This window comes from Onychostoma macrolepis, chromosome 07, assembly GCF_012432095.1.
Source record: "Onychostoma macrolepis isolate SWU-2019 chromosome 07, ASM1243209v1, whole genome shotgun sequence".
Classification (NCBI taxonomy): domain Eukaryota; kingdom Metazoa; phylum Chordata; class Actinopteri; order Cypriniformes; family Cyprinidae; genus Onychostoma; species Onychostoma macrolepis.
Genome location: NC_081161.1, coordinates 34,977,028 through 34,996,782, shown reverse-complemented (window position 1 = coordinate 34,996,782; position 19,755 = coordinate 34,977,028). Strand labels below are relative to the sequence as shown.

Genomic DNA, 19,755 nt, shown 5'->3' with positions numbered 1-19,755 from the left:
TTTTCGAAGAAAATAACTAGCTTCACTTGACAAGGGTTTGTTCTGTCAATTAGAAATGGAAAAATACGTTAACATATTAATAATAAACTTTACTCAAAATAAGTGGGGAGTAAGTGTTGAAAATAATTTGTCTGTTGTTTTATGTGTAATTGCACAGTGAGATCTGTTATTGTTTAATGTTCTGCTATGTTGGATTTTTGGGGGGTTACCGCTGCACTGAGCAGAGTAGAGCTTGTGATTCGGTTGAAGATGGGATAAAGAACATTAAGTCTATAATTGTGCAGTATGTTGCTTTATTTAAAAAGCAATAACTGCATATGCCAGTGCAGTGATAGATTCTTTACTTTCTTAGACTCATTGTTATATTTAGTTCAAAGAAAGCTGTAGGCTACAAGAGATTTTCAGGTTCACAATTTCATGGAGTTCGGTGTTTCATTTAGTTTTGATAAATGTAGTTTCTCCTTTTTTTATTACACTTAAATTAAATCTGTTCATAGTACTCATAAATATTTAAACTCAAATGATTTAAGGAAATCAGTTTACCCAAATTGAGTAACATTGTGTTTTATGCTGTATAAGTCAAATTTGAATTAAAACAAACACTTTCAGTCTTACACTACTACATTTAAGTACACTAGTTAATATTATAATAAATGCTGAATAATTTTCAAGGTGTACTGTACATCATGCACAAAATAATTGAAACTACCAAGAAATAACTGTTAGCATGAGCTTCTAAAACTTCCAGTAGCTAAATGAAGGTTATCTTCGTTCTAGGTTCATTCAACCACTTACCTAAAAAGTACATTCAAAAGCTCTTTTTAAAGAGTGCTTTGATGTCCATTATTATTTATTATTATTTTACTGTTTCTCTTTCTCTTTTCTAATGGCTGCATTTCTCTCTATGCCTTCATTTCATTTGACAGGTCAAAACACATTGAGTCCAACTACTACAGCCCCTATTTTACTGGAGAAGTCAGAGAGCTTCAGCACTGTGCTTTTCTCTGAAGACTCTGTGTAAGGCCGTGCAAACACATACACACACACATGTGCATTAAAGAGCTCTTATCTTTCTCCAGAGAAGTGCAGTAATGACATCTGAGGTTCTAGTAGCTCTAAAACCATGTTGACAGTGTAATATCCCACAGTGTGTTTGCTATTCCACTCACTGACACACTAGTCAAGCACAGTCTCAGTGGATATAAATCTGTTTTCAAATTGAGTCCTTCATTCTACTTGTTTCACTGACTTTCAGAGATTATCTTTGGTTATCGCATACTCTATGACTGTGCTTCAAAACCTGTAGTGAACTGCATGCCTAGACATAGGTGCATTTGAAAGTCCAAAAACCCATATGATGCCCAGAAATGCAGCACATTACGTTTTTAACCACAGCCTACTGTATATGTTTCCATCTACAGGCTATAGGACTCATGTTTACAATGTTTACATTATTTACTTAATTATAGAGATCAGTTTTAGATTAGCTGAAAATGAGTAAAGACTTCTGTGCATGGCATTGCAACACTATGGAATTCTACACATTTCATCTTCTGTAGAATTACATTATTAGAGGTGGATCAGGACACACTCAAATTATAAATTGTGATAATGATAGTGTGTGCATTGTCACAAACAGCTAAACTCAACCATGGAGATAAATATAAGATCAAAGGCTATAGCTGATCTGATGCAACAAATGGGATCTCATTTTGCCACCTCTGTAGCATATGAGTGGCTCTTTATTAAAAGATAGGGACAGTGAATATAAACAATACAGTATTGATAAAATTTCTTATGCTCATCAAGGCTGCATTTGTTTGATCAAAAATACAGTAAATATTTTTACAATTTATAATCAATGTTTTATATTTTAATATAAAATGTAATTTATTTCTGGCATGGCAAAGCTGTATTTTCAGCAGCCACTACTCCAGTTGTCAGTGTCACATGATCCTTCAGAAATCATTCAGATTTTTTGTGGAAACCAAGATCTATTTTTGAGGATTCTCTGATGAATAGAAAGTTCAAAAGAACAAAATGTATTTTAATTAGAAATCTTTTAAGTATGTAAACTGCCAATTTTGATCAATTTAATGTGTCCTTCCTGTGTTTTAATTTCTTTATAAAAATTCTTACTGACCCCAAACTTTTTGTACAGTAGTGTATATATTATATAATGTTTAATAGATTATTAGAAGCTTAGCGCTTCTTATGGCCATCATTAAAAGATACTTTTCTAACAAATCCAAAATCATTCACCTTTGTGACATTGCCGCAATTTCATTTATAAATAAATCAATCAATACAGTTTTTCCACTGTTTATTGTGAACAATGTCAGTGTGATGAATACAACTCCCTTTGCTGTTCATTTAGCACTCCAAAAAATTGTTTTGATTCGTAAGTTACTCAACTTACACACTTTCGTCCTGCTTGTTTCTTTGTTCCACAGGCAGTGCACAGAAAAATGTGTGATGAATAACTATTTTGGCATTGGGCTGGATGCCAAAATATCTCTAGAGTTCAACAACAAGAGAGACGAGCACCCAAAAAAGTGCAGGTAAGAGAGAAAAAATATTTAATGATTGCTGAATAGAGTTCACTTAATCCATATGAATATGTCAGAAGTGGCATTTCTAGTTATAGATGTGCTTTTATCATTTGTTTTTATTCAAGGCACATCTGATTTTTTCAGTTTTTTGACGAATGCTGTGTTTATATAATGCTGACTGAAACTGTGAAATCTTCTATGTTTCTAACAGTAGTCGTACTAAAAACATGATGTGGTACGGAGTGCTAGGGACCAAAGAACTGGTGCAGAAAACCTACAAGAACCTGGAACAAAGAGTTCAACTGGAGGTATGAGCAGAGAGAATCAAAGATGCTGACACATGGGCTGAATGCATTTAAGCACTCCTTGTGTCATTAACTTCACTTCACACACTATGAATGATGCTCTGCCACTGTGTATGTGTACTGTTCATCCGTGCAAGTGGTCATCGTTTCATGTTTCAAATGTTGTTCTGAGAAGCTATACATCATGTAACCTCTCTCTTTTTCTCTTTCTCTCTTTGTGTGCAGTGTGATGGAGTGCCCATGTCCTTGCCGAGTCTTCAGGGCCTTGCTGTTTTGAACATCCCCAGCTATGCAGGAGGCATTAATTTCTGGGGTGGCACCAAAGAGGACAATGTGAGTCCATCAATGAAACCGAATTTCAGTTCAGAACTTATAACTTTACTTTCCGGAGGGCAGTTCAATTCAACAAAGTGAAAATCATCTCAGAGTTGAAGAGATGAATCTGTGCCCTGCATTTATCTTCAGTGCATCTCTTTAATGTTCTGAGCTGTCAATAAACAATGGCTCCTGGCCAGAGTCTCTTCCTGCAGATATGACTTTCAGAATGCATCAACCACATTTACAGCCACTCATCAATCCATCAATTCCCTTTCATCATCATTTTTCAAGAACAATTTGTCAGTAAAGTGCGTTGTGGCGTATAAACAAGAAGCAATATGAAACCGGTGTGCAGAATAAACGATGGAAAGTAGAAAAAGATGAGAATGTTAAACAGCACTGAACACAGTGCAAATGCAATAAGTGTGCTAATATATAGTACACTGAAAACTAGTAATGCTTATATGCTCTTGCTCATGCAATATTTCTTAAGTATACAGTGTAATGGGTGCAAAAAATTTACAGAGGATAACCATCCTAGCTGGAGTGACTGTTATTGGATCTGTCTAACTCATGTTACTGTAACAGATTCTTTCCTGTAAAGTGTGTAGGAATATCGTTTCCCAGCAAGAGTCAAGAGTGTACAGAAAACATCTGGTCCTTCCTGCGTTTCATGTGATTTTATTAAAGTTGCTTACCTTAAAACAATGCAGATTTAGATAGAAATAGATTTATATAGACTTGTGCACAGAAAGTATCAGATAATGAGAATGTGGTTCAGCAGTGGACATTATGAAATTTTGTCTGCTGTTATATTTGTGTAGAATTTTGGTGCTCCATCTTTTGATGATAAGAAGTTGGAGGTGGTGGCTGTGTTCGGCAGCATGCAGATGGCCATGTCTCGAGTCATCAACCTGCAGCATCACCGCATCGCACAGGTCTGAACTCAAGCTTTCTCAAAATGATCTTTCTTTGAAGACGTGTTGGAATTTGAATTAAATTCAAGCACACCCTAATAGGACTATAATCAGAAGGACAAGACTTGCAATTGCAATTCATAGAAATGCAACAGTTTAGTGACAACACAATGTCTGACTCAGTAGTTTGACTAATAGTAGTTTACTTAGTTAAGAGATTAGGGTAAATTAGAGCATTCAGAGAAAAGCATTTTTCCACCGTGTAATCTAATGTGAAAATGTGTCATTTATGGTACATAATTTAATAATATGCATCACCTGGGTGAATTAAAGATCATTTAGAGCTATCACGTCATATGAGCTGGCGTGTAGTTGACATTGGCTGTCTCCTCAGTGTCGGCAGGTGAAGATCACGATCCTGGGCGATGAAGGTGTGCCTGTGCAGGTGGACGGTGAAGCCTGGATTCAGCCTCCTGGCATTGTACAAATCGTCCACAAGAACCGAGCCCAGATGCTCACCAGAGACCGGGTCAGTGTGTGCGCGTGCCTTTATAAAATGTTTTTATAACTGTCAGAACAGACCAGCATCACAAGTCACCTCTATTTATTGCATGATCATTTTCACTTGTATGGGATTCTGATAAGCTGCTGTCCCCACTAGACTAACCTAACCAGCAAGACCTCATTTGTCTACCAGTTTCACCAGAAAAACAAGCTTTATCAGCTTTATCAGTTTTGCAGACGAACTGCACAGTCGAGTCAGGTCACCTTTATTTATAAGCAGTCATATACAATAGATTTTTAAAGCAGTTTAACGGGGGCATCATCTAGTCATATAAATGCATCTATAACTGCATCAAGTTTTACATTTATTTTATTAAAATACAGCAAAAGCAATACCTTTGTGAAATATAATTTCAATATTAAATAATTATTTTAAATGGTTTCTTTCTTGGTTTTCTATTTTTAATATATTTTAAAGTGTCATTTATTCATGTGATTGCAAATCTGAATTTTTCAAAGTTGAATTTTCACTCTTCAGTGTCACGTAATCCTTCAGAAATCATTCTAATATGCTGATTTAGTGCTCAACCAACATTTCGTATTATTATTATCAATGTCAGATGAGTTATAGCTCCTTGTACCCAGCCCCCTAAAAATTTCTGACCTCAGACTTTAGTCTAGATGTGTCAGCATTGTGTTGCTGTGACACTAGGCGTTCGAGAGCACGCTGAAATCATGGGAAGACAAGCGGAAAGGTGACAGCCGCCCAGCCCGGCCCCGACTGAATTCCCAGCAGTCCATGGAGTATCTGACAGAAGAGGAATGTGCGCAGGTGCAGCAGCTTGGTTTAGTGGCCGACACACTCATCAACAGGTGTGTCTGTGTGTGCCTGCATGAAGAGTCTGTGACATCCACACAAATGTAGTTTGTAACCCAACAGGAATGTCACGCCACAGTGAATATCAATGCAAACTATTTGAGGGCTACTGGAGAAATGAATTATATCTGTTTTAACTGAAACCGCACCCATTACTGTAACTTCTAATCCTCAGAAATGTGAACATTTCCTTGTATTAATTCACAAGTCATTTTACTGTCACAATTACATTTAAAGCCATGTATTAAAGGCTTATGTGAAGGAAAAGCATGTGTTATGCTGCAGCTGAATGTGTCGTGATGATGTTTTGTAGGATTCGGGAGGTGGCTAAGACTCATAAGGTGGTGGAGCAGGAATTAGCTCACTCCGTCAATGCCAGTGCTGCGGTCCTGAGTGAAGCCTTCCCCTCCAAACCCTCCAGCCCTGAGGTGACCAAAACACTTTTGCTGTTGGACTGTTATTTGAGAGTATATTTAACACAATTAAAAAAACGCATGACATTCTGTTTGTACGGCATAATTAAATTGTCATCTAAGCTCAACATTTTTAATCACCTACAAGCAAAATGCTCAGTAGAGGGTAATAATGTTTCTAAAAAGTATTCTTTTCATGTGTGAATATGTTTAAACTGAATGCACAACATTTTTTCAAAAATAAAATAAAATAATGTATGTATATAAATAAATAAATATATAAACACTATTGTTGAAAAGTTTGGAGTCAGCACTTTTTTTTCACAATATTACTGTTTTACTGTTTTTGAATCAAATAAATGCAGCCTTGATCAGAATAAGCGATGTCTTTCAAAAACGTTAACAAAGCTTAACAACTCCAAACTTTTGAACAGTACAACATATACGGTCCAAATGTGTGACACCACTGGTGAATGTGAGTGTAGGAGTCCCACTTCAGCTTTAATGACAGCATCACTGAACTCAACAAATGTGTGTAAAACCTGATGTGGGATCAAGGAAGCAATTATAAAGAAGTTAACGTCACAAATATTCTTAAAAACCCCTGAACATTCTGCTTGCTTTGCAAGTTTAAACTGAATTTGAAATGTCATGTTTTGAGTGAGAACTCCACTGTATGTATTTATAGCTCATAGCAGCGAGGGATGTGATGAGGATCAGCTCAGTCCAGCTCTGTTTTAAAGGTTACCAAGTTCACCTTTCAGTCTCCAGTAGGAATAATAACAGGTCCTTTCTTCCTGCTGAGACTTTCAGCATGTTCTTATTGAGCTGCTCATGCTGTTCTCCGCAGGACCTCCATTGACCAGCCAATAGAAGAATAACTGAAGGAACTAAACAACACTGTGTGTTAATCACTGAACAGTCTGTCAGGAGTCAAACTAAACCTGAACCATGTGTGTGTTTTCTCTGCAGGGTTTGAGTCGCAGTACAGCTGTAGACATTGTCAACAGCAGTAAAGTTCTCCAGCAAGAGACCAAGATGCTGCTGGAGGGAAAAATGCTGGTGAGCGGCATCACTGTCTGTCTCTCTCTCTCTCGCTTTCTCTGGCCTGTTCTTGTACAGACATAATGCAGTCTGAAATATGATAAAGACATTTTCTGCATGTGTGTGTGTGTTTGTGTGTGTGTGTAGCATTTGGAGCCTTCTCAAAAAGAGGAGCTACTTTCCACAGTGGACAGCCTCAGCGCTGAGTTACACAAGCTGGAGGACATTCACTGGATCTGTCCCAGCATGCACTGCTCTGAAGAGGTTTGTCCTACACAGCATTCATGTCTCCAGAGCTTAACTTTGAGTACGACCCTTTGGACTTGCATTTTATTTAACATTACTTTATCTATAAAGCACATCAGTTGGATTCCAAAAGTAAAAAGTACATAAATTTAATTCAAATAAAAGTTGTTTAGATATGGTATGATTTCAACTTAAAAAAAAAAGGGTCCCACTTTATATTAATTGGTCTTAACAACTGCACTTACATTTAAATTAATCATTTGGTACAGTGCACTTATTGTGTATATACATGTTCTTACATTGTACTTATATTTAAAAAAATACCTGTATGTACATCTGTAATTAATTTCTGTAATTACATTTATAATTACACTGTTGACCCATCCCTTACACCTAAACCCACCCTTAAACCAACCCATACCACCAAACCTGTCCCTAACCTTACCCATATCCCACATCAATAGCAGAAAAAGTGTTTTGAAATACAATATGAACACAATAAGTTCATTGTACCAATTTTTTGATGTAAGTACATAGTACTTAAGGCCACCTAATATAAAGTGGAACCAAAAAAAGTTACACTTATCTTACATTTATTTGATCCAAGATACAGTAAAACAGTAATATTGTGAAATATTATTACAATTTATAAAAACTGTTTTCTATTTTTAATGTTTTCAAATGTAATTTATTCTGATTTTCAGCAGCCATTACTCCAGTCTTCAGTGTCACATGATCTTTACAAATCATTCTAATATTCTGATTTAGCGCTCAAGAAACATTATTAATATCAAGTATAGTAAATGTTTAAAACAGTTGAATTGCAGTTTTTTTTTTATACAAGTCAATGTTTATAATGTTGCATTTAATCTCGAATCATTTTGCGTCATGGCATAAAACTGATGACCATGTGACAAAAACAACATGCATTACTAGATTCCAGCTTATTTGACTGCATTGCATATCACCCCCTCTCTTTCTTCTTATCTTTCTGTTGTTCATTTAATTCCAGGACCCGTCTCGTGTGCCTGGGAAAAGCAGCATGAAGCTGAAAATCATGCCCAAGGGGAAGAAGGAGAGAGAGAGGTTACACAAGCAGCGGTCCAGCGGCTCTCTGTCAGGTAAGAGACACATTCACAAGCAGAAACACACCATTACCCAGCCTCATAATCTCCCCATCATGCTGAATTATTGAGAGTGGAGTGTAGTATGTGGCACAGACGTGTCAAACGAAGCAGTGCCAGTTGCTTGGCCTGATTATGAACTAATTATTTCTAATGATCTCATAAATTATGATGTATTGTATAAACTTCCTTGTGCAATTTACAGTACTTGTCAAAACATTATGATTTTTAAATGTTTTAATGAAGTCTCTTACTTAAGTATAAGTATTAACAGTATCATTTAAAAATCATAATCGTTTCCAAACTTTTGACTTTCTTTATTTTAAATAATTAATTACACCAAATTAAGTGTACTTAAACTCACATCCCTGTTGTTAACACGTTTGTTTGCACCGCTCAGGATCTTGGGATATCAAGGGTGGGATGTGTGATGTGGATTCTGCGGGCAACTGAAGAGCTGAAGTGGTTTGTCACGAGGACACACTCTGCCACGGGACGCTGCTTTACGGCCAGTGAGGGAGGCAGACACATACCCCACCCCAGTGTTTGTGCGCGGCCCGGCACTGCATTACTGAGCTTCTGTTACGTTTCTTCTGCGCCTGCGGATGGTGTCACGGGAAATGCTCATCATCAGAGAGCAGGAAGTGGCTCGTCCATCATCTCTCTCTCTCTCTGTTTCCCGCGCACGACCTAATCCGTTCGTTTTTTTAATCTTATGCTACTTTTTTTTTCTCTTTTTCTTAGTATTCAAGCTGTCAGACACAAACTTTTTTTCGCTCTCCAAAGGAAAAAAAATAAGACATTTCTTTGGTCCCGTCCTGTCGCCGCCTGAACAACAAGAATGGAACAAACTAAATCGAACAAAACGAAACAATTGTATTAAAACGAAGACAAACACATGCAAAAAAAAGAAAAAAAAAAGAAAAAGGAATATCCTGATGAATGAATGTATGGTGGACCTGTATTATTCGTCAAACTGGCTGAATAGTTAATCTGCATCTAGTCTCTGTATCGCTCTATCAAAGACCATCTAGTTTCTGCATGCCTTTCATGCCCTTATGCAGAAAAAAGGTCTACTTTTTCTTTTTCTCTCAGATCGTCAGCCAAGTCGTGATGGTGTATCACTAGTGTGTCAATTGAGCCGTCGTTCTAGAAGCTTCAGTGCCGTAACTCTTGTGCCAAGTGAGTAAATGGAGCGCAGTGGTTTAAAGTGAGCTGTTTCTTTACTTTTTCTGCAGGGAAATCTCGTGAAAGAAAGTGATGCTGTATGTCGTACATTTCAAGATGTATTTTATCTCGCCTTGCACTTTAATATAGAAAACAAATGTTTAAAAAAGCAAACTTAAAAGGTTGTGTGTTTTGTTTTATCATATGAAAACTGGTATCCCATTCACGGAAAAACCTATGAGATATGTTACATATAAGACAGTATATAATCCAACTTATGAATGTTATTCATATGTCGCCCCTTTTCGGGGTCAGTCTGTACATGGAAACCCTGAGGGAAAGCAAAACTTGAACTTGCCTAATGTGTGGATCACAAACAGTATTTATCAACAGACTCCAATGGTACAGTGTAACATTTTACAATTAAAAGAAATAATATACACAATATTGGACAACTTAATTGTTTTCTTGATAGTTGTGAGCCAAAGTCTAACAGTATTGCTCTGTAAAAAAAAAAAAAAAGGAAGATTACAAATATGGTCTTGATATGAAAGTTTATGGACAGTCTAGGTGCTGATTGTGCCTCTAAAAGTTGGACCGTATTTTTTATTATTATTTTGCATGTCTTTGTTTTAAACTTCCTCATCTGTGATGAATTGTTGCTGCGTGCTGTTTAGTTTGGATTGACATATCAAACATTACTTTGACCATCTCCGTGTATCAGCACATCGATTATGACTGTGGTAATCAGGTACAAGCGGAAGGCAATGATTTTATGAACAGAACTTATTTTTTAATTTTCTCTTTGAACCGAGAAAAAGAACCAAAACCGAAGAGATTGAATTTTTATTTGCTGGTACCAATCCTCTTCATTGTCAAGACTACTGTTTACGTTTAAGATGTATTTAAATTTTTATTTAAAATATTTTTGCCATATGGGTTGCAGTCAAGCTTCCATGGCCTTGGACTCTGTCTGACTGCAATCACCTACTTCAGGATTGTTGCTGTTGACTTGACGCAAAAATAAAGTGTGGCCATTGCTGTTTGACTTGTTGCACTTTATCATGGTTTTACAAAATATACTTACAGTATGAGCGCTCAGATTGTTTTCTGTTCATTCATTGCTTTGTCAGTGCTGAAAATCTGCATTGAGTATTTTTAACTACCAGTGAAAAGTTTGGGTTTAGTAAGATTTATTTATTCAGTAAAGCGCAGTAACGACCTTTAAATTGAAATTGTAAAAAAAAAAAACAATCAAGTTCAAATTCTTTTCATTTGGACTTTCTATTCATCAAAGAATACTGAAATAGAAATTATCAGTTTTCTCAACAACAAAAAAAAGCAGCACAACTGTTTTCAACAAATAAGAAATATTTCACCAAATCGGCACACCAGAATGATTTAAAAAATGATCATGTGACACTGAAAATGAATGCTGAAAATTCAGCTTTCCAACCATATGAATGAATTACATTTTAAAATATAATACAGAAAAGTTATTTAAAGTCTTTCAAAAAAAAAAAAAATTCAAAATATCTCACCAACCCCAAACTTTCAAAGATATATTTTCAAAATTTCTATTAAACAATGTGCAAAAACTGGATGACAAGAGTTTTAAGACTTCTCTAACCTTTATGCACACAATAACATACTGTACAACATATGTTAGCAGACAAAAACAGTGTGAGAAATGAAACAAAAAAAGGCTAACTGCATGAAAGCAGCAGCCCCACATTTGTATAAATCCTATGACATATTGTAAACAACAATTACATAACGTTCATTTTTCTGGGGGGACAGCAGCAGGCTCTTCTAGCTCAGGGGGTCCTTCACCTGCCTGTTCTTCTTTTTTCTCCTCTCTTTCTTTCTTGTCTTCCTCTTCGTCTTCCCAGTCAGACTCACTGATGTCATCATCTGAGATGTACCAGTCGGGTTTAACGTCTTCCTGTTCTGTGTTCATCTCATCGGTGACCTCTGGCTCAGGTTTGTGTTTGGGGTCCTCAAGTTTCCCCCAGGCTACAGCATCAGCCTTCAGCATGGTCACCTCAACTTTAGAGGGCACCATGTTCACAAAACTGCTCTTCACGTCAATCACCTAAGAGACCAGATGTGGACATGCGTTTGACTTTTTGACCTACATATAAATATTACATGTATTGAACAAAAAAAAAAAAAAAAATATATATATATATATATATATATATATATATATATATAAGCCTAAAGTAAACAAAAATTGTATGATAAAACTAAATACAGAAATACAAATTATTTAGAAATACCATTTAGAAATATTTGTAAAATATTTACAAATATAAAAAAAAAAAAACTGACAAAAGCACATGGAATTACAAAATGATTTTTTTTTTTTTTTTTCTTTAAAAATATCACTTTCTAAGTTTCAGGAGGATTTATCGTTGTTAAATCATAATATCATTGTGAATGTACAGCAGTCTTACCCCCCATAAGTGGATATCCTTATGAAACACTTTGTCACCCTCAAACTGAATGTGGCACGTTAACTGCAGATTGATGGAGACAAAGAAACATGTATTATTGGACAAAGACACAAAACTCGTTTACAAAAAGTCACTGGATGCTGATGTGAAGTGAGTTTTTTTTAACGGGATGATCAGGATGATCTGAACTCACCACTGTGCGGTTTGCCTCCACGTAGGAATGCTCTGGACTGGAGTTCTTGGCGTAGATTGTGATCACGACCTGCTTTCCTGTCTGGTGCCAATCATGCCTGCAAGCCACCTTCTTTTTGTCCTGCAGACCAAACACAAACACAGCATACAGATTTCAGAAAGGGTTATAGGTTGTTTCTTGATTATACAGTGTGTGTGTCCACGTAAATAATCATCCACTGATCAAAAAAGTCACCTGTTTGGGGATCCAGCAGTGTTTTCCTGTTGTGCAGCCCTTCTGATCCAGGAAGGCATTGAAGTCAGTGGTTTTTATGCAGCAGCAGTTCCAGTATTTATATCTAGACGATGATCAGCAGATGTGAATCTCCCGTCTCATCTCATAAAAACAATATCTTTAAGAAAACATCATTATTGTCGAATTCGACTGCATATGTGGATCTGTTCTCTGACAATGAGAAGCTTTATAAAAACAGGCCTTGCTTATACTGTAAACTCTTTAATAGCTACAGGAACTGGGTACCTATTTTAAGTGTACAACAGATAAGTATAGTTACAGACTGAGTCATACTTCCAAATAAAGTCTCAAATGCTGCAGGTTTCTTACCCTTCATGGAAGACAGGGACCCCGGGATGATACGTGCAGATTTCTGCATTCGTCTCTGGACCCTGGTAAATCTGAACACACACACGATCAAAGCATTTGAACAGCTATTCATAGTCAACACAGATGTACCTAAAGAAAGACATTTCTGCTCCAGAGAAACACTCAAAGGAACTCAGCATATTTACAAAAGTTCAACTTTAAAGTGCTGATCCACCTGAACTCAGCATAAGCTCTGTGTCATCCGTTTACTGCCTTCACACCTGAAAATACACTCATTTTTTCTACTCATCCAAATAGATAAATGAGCAGGAAGCTGTAACAGAACTATATGTGCTGTCTGTCTCACCGGCTAAAGAAATAAACACCTTTAACTCTTCACCCTGACGAGCAGGACTGAGCACAATTTACACTTTCACTTCAAGAGACAAGATTTCAGTTTCCACAGGGGGCCGAAATGGAATTTGAATGGGAATAAAGGGAAGAGGACTTTACTAAACTGCAGGTCAAAGTCTGGACCCATTTCAAAGACCACATTACATAAAATGACATTTAATGAAATATACCCTAAATTAAATTCCTGATGACATTTCAAACCATCTGTGATAACACGCTCATAGCTAATTCATAGTGGAAAAATGAAATAACACAAAAAAGAGAAACTACTTACATAATTAAAAAAAAAAAAAATCATTAATTCAATTGTGAATGACACATAACCCTGCTGACACAGGTTTAGTTCTTACATGGACTAAAGAATAGCTCCGCTGAGTAATTAACATGATGGACTTCTGGGATTTCAGGAAACTAATCCATTAAAGATGATGGGAAGCTTTAACAGAAGGCATTAAGGTCAAATCCCAGTAAGGGATCTGAACCTGCGGCTTTAGTCATTAATTCTGGCTCATCTTCTGCTCTGGGCCCTTTCAACATTACACCGTAAAAAGCTGAACTGGAGTCAGCTGTCAGTTTCTGCTCCTCCTGTTCTCATCAAACTAGTTGTGAGGACCAAAGGAGGCTGATGCTGGATCAGTACTGTTGCACTAAAATGCTTCTTCATTCTTCATTACGGCCACTAGATGGCATGAACTGTTTATTTTGTTAAGCAAGCTGATTTTTTGTTGTTGTAATTTACATATTACATGAGCACCTACTGTTTTGCATCCTGTGTTCTTGCATTTCACTCCAACCACAATGACTTGACTCTCTGTAGGACAGCGAGACGGAAGAGGTGACAGGAGAAAGATGAAAAAACAGTCAGAGGAACTTTAGTAGTCAGCTGATTTCTCAAAATGTGCAATAGTCACATGACAGCCATGCAGAATAATACAATCACAAATATCCTACAGCAGACCCGTGAGCGCAGCAGGGTGTTAACTGTGTTTTTACAGGGGTTCTACTATGAGTGACTGTCTATAGAACGATGGACCTCAGATCTACAACTTCGATCAAGGACTGAAATGAGCTACATGAACATAAATACATAATACATACACACTTCACTAGCCCAATGGTACCAAAAAAAATTATTGTTATTTTATAGTTGTATAAAATATTATAGTTATTTTTATTTTTACGTTTTCTGATTTCAATTTATTTTTGGTTACATTTTTTGTAATTTTAGTAAGAGTCGTTATCTTTTTTATTTACCTTATTAAAGCTGTCCATATAGTTTTTATTTATAAGTCTTTTTATTTAGTTATTTTAGTACTTCAGGTTAAACTAGATGTCGGTAACTAGACAAAATAAAATGTTCTATAATTTTTCCATATTATTCTATTTTATTTCATTTTATTTAACATTTATTTTGTTTCAAGTAACTTTTTTCTGGTTTTAGTTCCATTTATCTACAGTATGATAACCCTGATGCAGATTTTATTAAATACAGGCTCACCTGCAACATCAATAAACATGACTTTGTATTTTGGGAATTACTGGCTGCAAAGATTAATACATTCTTTTTTGCATTATTTGTAATGTATTATTAATAATAAATTATAATGTTACTGTTACGGTATGGAAAGATTAATGCTTTTTATTTATCAGTTTCATTTAGCCTTTATGTATATGTATTATTAATAATATTAAACTATTATATTAATACTAATACATTTCATTTTAAAGGTTATTTTTTTGTTACTTTTTGGGCTACAACATTATTAAACATTATTTGTGCTGAATGCAATGCATTTTGTGAATTATTAGCTGCAAAAATCTTTTTTTTTTACATTTACATAACATTTACATATTATATTAGTATGAATACATTATTACTACTAATCCATTTCATCGATTCATTTTTCAGACATTACTTTTGTGTTGGGTTGCACATAAATGTCCAATATTTCATCTGGGTGCTGAAGCAAAACCAGTAGAGAACCGATGCACTAGTATCAATGTGCTTGTGTTGCAGGCGATCCTGAGATGTAGGAATAACAGGAATTGTTCACCTAGGTTCTCTCTCTTCTCCTGCTCGGTGATCTTCATTTTCTCCACGATCTGAGCCAGAGAGGGAGCGATCTTCACCTGCAGCTTTGTCTTTGGCTCATCTGAGCTGGGAAGGAGGGAATCGAAAAACATGTCACTGTCTGTTTTTATTTAACAGTCAGAAGGAGCTGTACTTCAGAGAAACAGAACACATTGTGTGTGAGCTGCATAAGTACTCTATATACCTGGGTCTCTCTTTTTCCAGGGCTTCTGCAGATTTGGGTCCCTGGTAGATAATTTCCTCTCCACTGTGCTGCTTCACGTCTCCCTTATCAGACGTCACCTCTGGCTGCAGAGGCTCCTGAGGCTTCTCGTTACTATGGCGCCCGCGAGTGCAACCCTGCGAGGACAAGCACAGAAAGCAGAATGTGCCAATCAACAAGTGACTGAGAGACAATAATTAGCAGACACAGAGCAGATAAATGACATATTTGAGATTGTGTGAACGTGAATGCCTCTCCATCACAGAGATGGCATGATTAGTTCAATTATTTGTACTATAATTACTTATTTCTGAGTTTACACAACTGTTCTAGCTTTTGTTATGTCTTGACATTCAGTACTGCTAATATTGGCTGTGATATGATAATTTGCAATTTGATAAGTCACTTTTGATAAAAGAATCTGTTACATGAATATAAATATGTGAAAGTCTGTCATGGCATTGAACTTAATTCTTTTACAGATTTTGTTTTTATTTATCGGTGGTTCTCAACCTGGAGGCCTGCCAGGGTGCCTCAAGGCTTAAAATGATTTACATTTTAATTTCAATACATTTTAAAAGTGAGATTTCTTTAACGTTGTGTAAATTAATTAAATATTAAACTGGTATTTATTTTTATTTATAATGAACATATATCTAGTAATGCCAAGTACTACAAATGTTTTTCAAAATCAATCGTTGCGGACAATGTTGTACTGCATTCACAACACTTCACAAGAAGGTTCAATTCATAAGTTAAAATGTATATAATGAATTTACCATTTTTACAGCATTTAGCAATCTATGATTTTGTTAACTAAACAATTGTTAATTGATTTTGTGCTAACATTTCACAGTAAGGTTCCGTTTGTTAGCATTAGTTAACTACATTCGTTAACATGACCAATGAAAAAATATTTGTACAGCATTTAGGCAACATTTTCAACCTTTACTAATCCAAAGTATAGCCTACTGATAATATTAATTAATGGACCTGAGATAACACTAGCAATGAACAGCTGTACTTTAATTAATGTAAAAAAAAGATTAATAAACACTGTATCAAATGTAATGCTCATTGTTAGTTCATATTAGTTAATACATTGATTAATTTTAACTAACGGACCTTATTGTAAATTGTTAGCGTTTTTCTAAATGTCCATAATACAATTAGTAATATTCACTACTACTTGCAGTAACTAATGTTAACAAGTGGAACCTCATTGTAAAGTGTTACTGGATATAGCTATTTTAAGTATTTCCAGGATGTCTGAGACATTGTCACTTTGTTTCACTCTGTAGGCTACTACTGTAAGTTACGCGCGATTAGCATATTATTAGCATACCTTGATTGACAGGAACTCAGAGAAATCTGTCGTCCTCTTTTTACAGCAGGACCAGCCCTGAGGACAAAAACCCAAACAAAGAAACACATCAGACAGCCAAGAACAAAATAAAACAAACAAAAAAAAGGATATTAGGCTCCCTAAGAAGCAGGCAAACACGCCGACGACGCGCTTATCAAGTAACGACAGAACCGAGCAGGCGGCTGTCTGTGCGGAGCGCGCGCTGCTGTCTGAACAAAAACACTGCTGCTAGACACATCGGAGCTCACCTTTAAGGCATCGTGGAAGATTGGCACTCCGGGGTGAAACTGACAGGCATCTTTAAGGGGTGAGAGAGAAAATAGGGTTAGCAGGAGACATTTATCTACGGAAGCCCATCCTCATAACTATTTTTTTTTTTTTTTTTATGAACAGGGCTCATTAGGACTCAGTAGCCTTCAAAGACACACAGTGACACACATGCTCAAGAGACAGTAGGAAGAAGAGCCATTTATGGAAGTAACATTTAATTAGAACACCTCCAAATGTGCTTGAGACTTAATGGATCTAAGAATCCTCTAAGAACAGACACCAGCTAAATCACCTTTTCTACAATTTCCAAATGTATAAATAAAACATGGAAGGATAAATGGAGGCTTTTTTGTTGCAAAATGAAATCCTGGCTCCCAGTATCTCTGAGGCCTGCTAATCTCATGCACACTGCAATCAGCTGTCAGCTCGCCTCTATTTATATAATTCAATTTCCAAAACAACTGTTTCACCGGTAGCTACAGAAAGTGATAAAGCACTTGTCAGACTCTAAAAGTTGTTGGTAGATTTGTACCATCAGGCCTGTAATATCAGCCATGACCTTCACATGGACAATTAAAATACATAGATGTATATTATTCAGAATAATATACTTTTCCCCAATAGGCTATATGTTGATAAATAGTAAAAATGAATTAAATCTTACCATCTGAGTTTTTGTCAGCATCAAATCGACCTCCGCAGCCTCTGTTGTAACACAGTAGAGCCATGTTGGCCTTTTAGATATTTAGGTTGACTTCTCTTTATCGCTTGTTTATATGCTCTGTCCTGCGTTCGTCTCGGGTACTTATGAACTCGCACGGCTGCTGCGAAACTTCTCCAGAACTTTCAGCCGGGGAGAGATCCAGAAGGAACAGCCACGTCCAGGGAAAGAGAAGGAGTGATGTTCTAGTCTGAATGGACTCTAAAAATAGCCAGTGCCATGTGCGCGATCTCGCTCGCCTTACAGCTGTTGGGGTCTGTCTGAGAGGGTGTGACATTTCTGGGGTCTACAGAAAGAGGGGCCGATGGGGGCAGGGGACACAGCTGAATCACTAAAACCATCACAAATGCCACAGAATAAATAAAAACCTCTTTTCCAAAACTACCCCAAAGCTGGGTTATGATTTCACTTGTTTAATGTCTTCAATAATGGCTAACCAATCAAGAACATAATATGAACTGCTTGTTGTTGTAGTAATATGTTTTTAATACATAATATGTAAGGTAATGTATCTGATGCACTTAACATAAGTCAAAAGTCGAAAAGATGCTGTTTTATACTGTTGTGTTCTGTAACAGCTAGCAGTGGGATCTGGGTTAGAGAAACCGATCCACAGGCACAGGGGGAGCACAAACTGATAGCAAACTATAACTTGGGAAAAAACAAAACACACAAAACAGGCACAAACTAAAATAGTAAGGCAATGTAATAAACTGCAGAAGAGAAACCTTGAGGAATGGAGTCGGGTACAATTTCTGACTGTGTAGATGAATATTAATAGATGTTCAGAATAAGACTGCGAGATAAAATCTGTTAAAAATGTCCTTTATTAAGAAACCGGTGAGCGCGAGTGTTAAATCCATTTATTCACAAGGCATTCACTCATGGTTCAGGTTAGAGGCTTGCAACCATAAATTTTCTTCACAAATACAGACAACAAAACAGAGACCGAGACGGAAAGAAAGAGTGAAATAACTTACAAAAACTGACTCAAGCAAAAATCGCAAGGAGGAATATAACATACCAGATCAGCACAACCAACCACTGATAAATCATAAAAATAACAGATATACACAGAACCCGTCCATCACTACAACAACAACTGCTTACTAAAAAACAGCACCATATTTAATAGAACTTCGCAAACGTTACATGGAACTGTGAAACTTTCCCAGGCATGTCAGATACAAAAACCATGCAAGAAAACGGGTACAACTTATAAAGCGATCGAAAGAAAACGGAGTTAAATTCATCAGGTCTCTTGGTCCTGGGTTGAGCATCTCGTTGCAGGCGTACAAAAGACAGTTCAAGAGAGACTGGTATCATAAGATCATTGACTTCAACCAGTGCTGCATGGTTCATGAAGCTCACGGGGAAACCAAAGGCAGTTGCAGATGAAAAGTCGATGAAGAGGGTGTTTGATTCAGGTTTAGATACAGATTAAAGGTTTCACTGACAACCGATACAAGCGTTCTAACAGACTTGAGAGAGTTGATGTACAAGCACAACCAGACATGTCTGATTCCTTTTCCCCAACGCTACAGAATTTAAAAACAGTGACTGCACTATGTGCTTGATCTCAAACAACTGATACAGAAGTGAATATCACTAGTCACTGCTTCAAGTCATACGGTGACCTAAAGAAGAGTAGAGCAAATGGTTAAACTAAACCAGATTTAGTTACTTAGTAACTAATCAAATCAGATTGAAAGCCTGGCCACATAGTCCAGGAATTTCCTTAATGTCATGATGGGAACAGTCTACTAGAGTAATCTGACCTCTCACAGAACCTTTTATTATTTAGATGGACTGAACAGCCTAAGACTTGCTGTGAAGTTGGGGAAAAGGACCACAAAAGAAGGTGTTGCTGTACACCCTTTCCCACACATTATCACCAGCTCCACATACACATTTAACTGTTCAAAACAGTAGAAGTTGGTCTTAAAACAGAAGATACACAACGAAACATTGGTTGATTTTCCTGTTTCT

At 36.5% G+C, this 19,755-nt stretch overlaps 2 protein-coding genes across 4 annotated transcripts in view; one reads left to right on the top strand and one right to left on the bottom strand.

Moving 5' to 3' along the window:
- Positions 1-8,900, top strand: part of si:dkey-172j4.3 (diacylglycerol kinase delta) — a 59,277-nt gene extending 50,377 nt beyond the window's left edge. For all 3 annotated transcript variants that reach the window (XM_058781825.1, XM_058781827.1, XM_058781826.1), the window contains 12 exons: positions 927-1,017; positions 2,454-2,561; positions 2,764-2,860; positions 3,083-3,190; positions 4,000-4,113; positions 4,487-4,621; positions 5,309-5,469; positions 5,787-5,901; positions 6,859-6,948; positions 7,078-7,194; positions 8,189-8,297; positions 8,701-8,900. In XM_058781825.1, the coding sequence (XP_058637808.1) occupies positions 927-1,017; positions 2,454-2,561; positions 2,764-2,860; positions 3,083-3,190; positions 4,000-4,113; positions 4,487-4,621; positions 5,309-5,469; positions 5,787-5,901; positions 6,859-6,948; positions 7,078-7,194; positions 8,189-8,297; positions 8,701-8,753 (1,298 nt within the window). In that variant the 3' untranslated portion in view covers positions 8,754-8,900. The remainder of the gene's footprint in view (positions 1-926; positions 1,018-2,453; positions 2,562-2,763; positions 2,861-3,082; positions 3,191-3,999; positions 4,114-4,486; positions 4,622-5,308; positions 5,470-5,786; positions 5,902-6,858; positions 6,949-7,077; positions 7,195-8,188; positions 8,298-8,700) is intronic.
- A 109-nt stretch (positions 8,901-9,009) lies between these two features.
- Positions 9,010-18,463, bottom strand: zgc:92429 (uncharacterized protein LOC445063 homolog). Its single transcript, XM_058781834.1, has 11 exons — positions 17,710-18,463; positions 17,024-17,073; positions 16,755-16,811; positions 15,392-15,546; positions 15,170-15,273; positions 13,874-13,926; positions 12,723-12,793; positions 12,354-12,456; positions 12,120-12,239; positions 11,927-11,989; positions 9,010-11,562 (listed from the first exon to the last, which is right to left on the bottom strand). Exons 1-11 carry the CDS (start codon positions 17,771-17,773, stop codon positions 11,248-11,250), a joined length of 1,155 nt encoding a protein of 384 aa, XP_058637817.1. The 5' UTR covers positions 17,774-18,463; the 3' UTR covers positions 9,010-11,247.
- Positions 18,464-19,755: the final 1,292 nt, after the last annotated feature.

Bases quoted from the DNA above. Each gene is read 5' to 3' on its own strand.
- zgc:92429 (XM_058781834.1), bottom strand. From the start codon at position 17,773: ATGGCTCTACTGTGTTACAACAGAGGCTGCGGAGGTCGATTTGATGCT. The intron at 15,547-16,754 runs GTATGCTAATAA...TTGTCCTCGCAG, and splicing joins CTGAGTTCCTGTCAATCAAG to GGTTGCACTCGCGGGCGCCA. The intron at 12,240-12,353 runs GTGACTTTTTTG...TTTGGTCTGCAG, and splicing joins ACTGCTGGATCCCCAAACAG to GACAAAAAGAAGGTGGCTTG.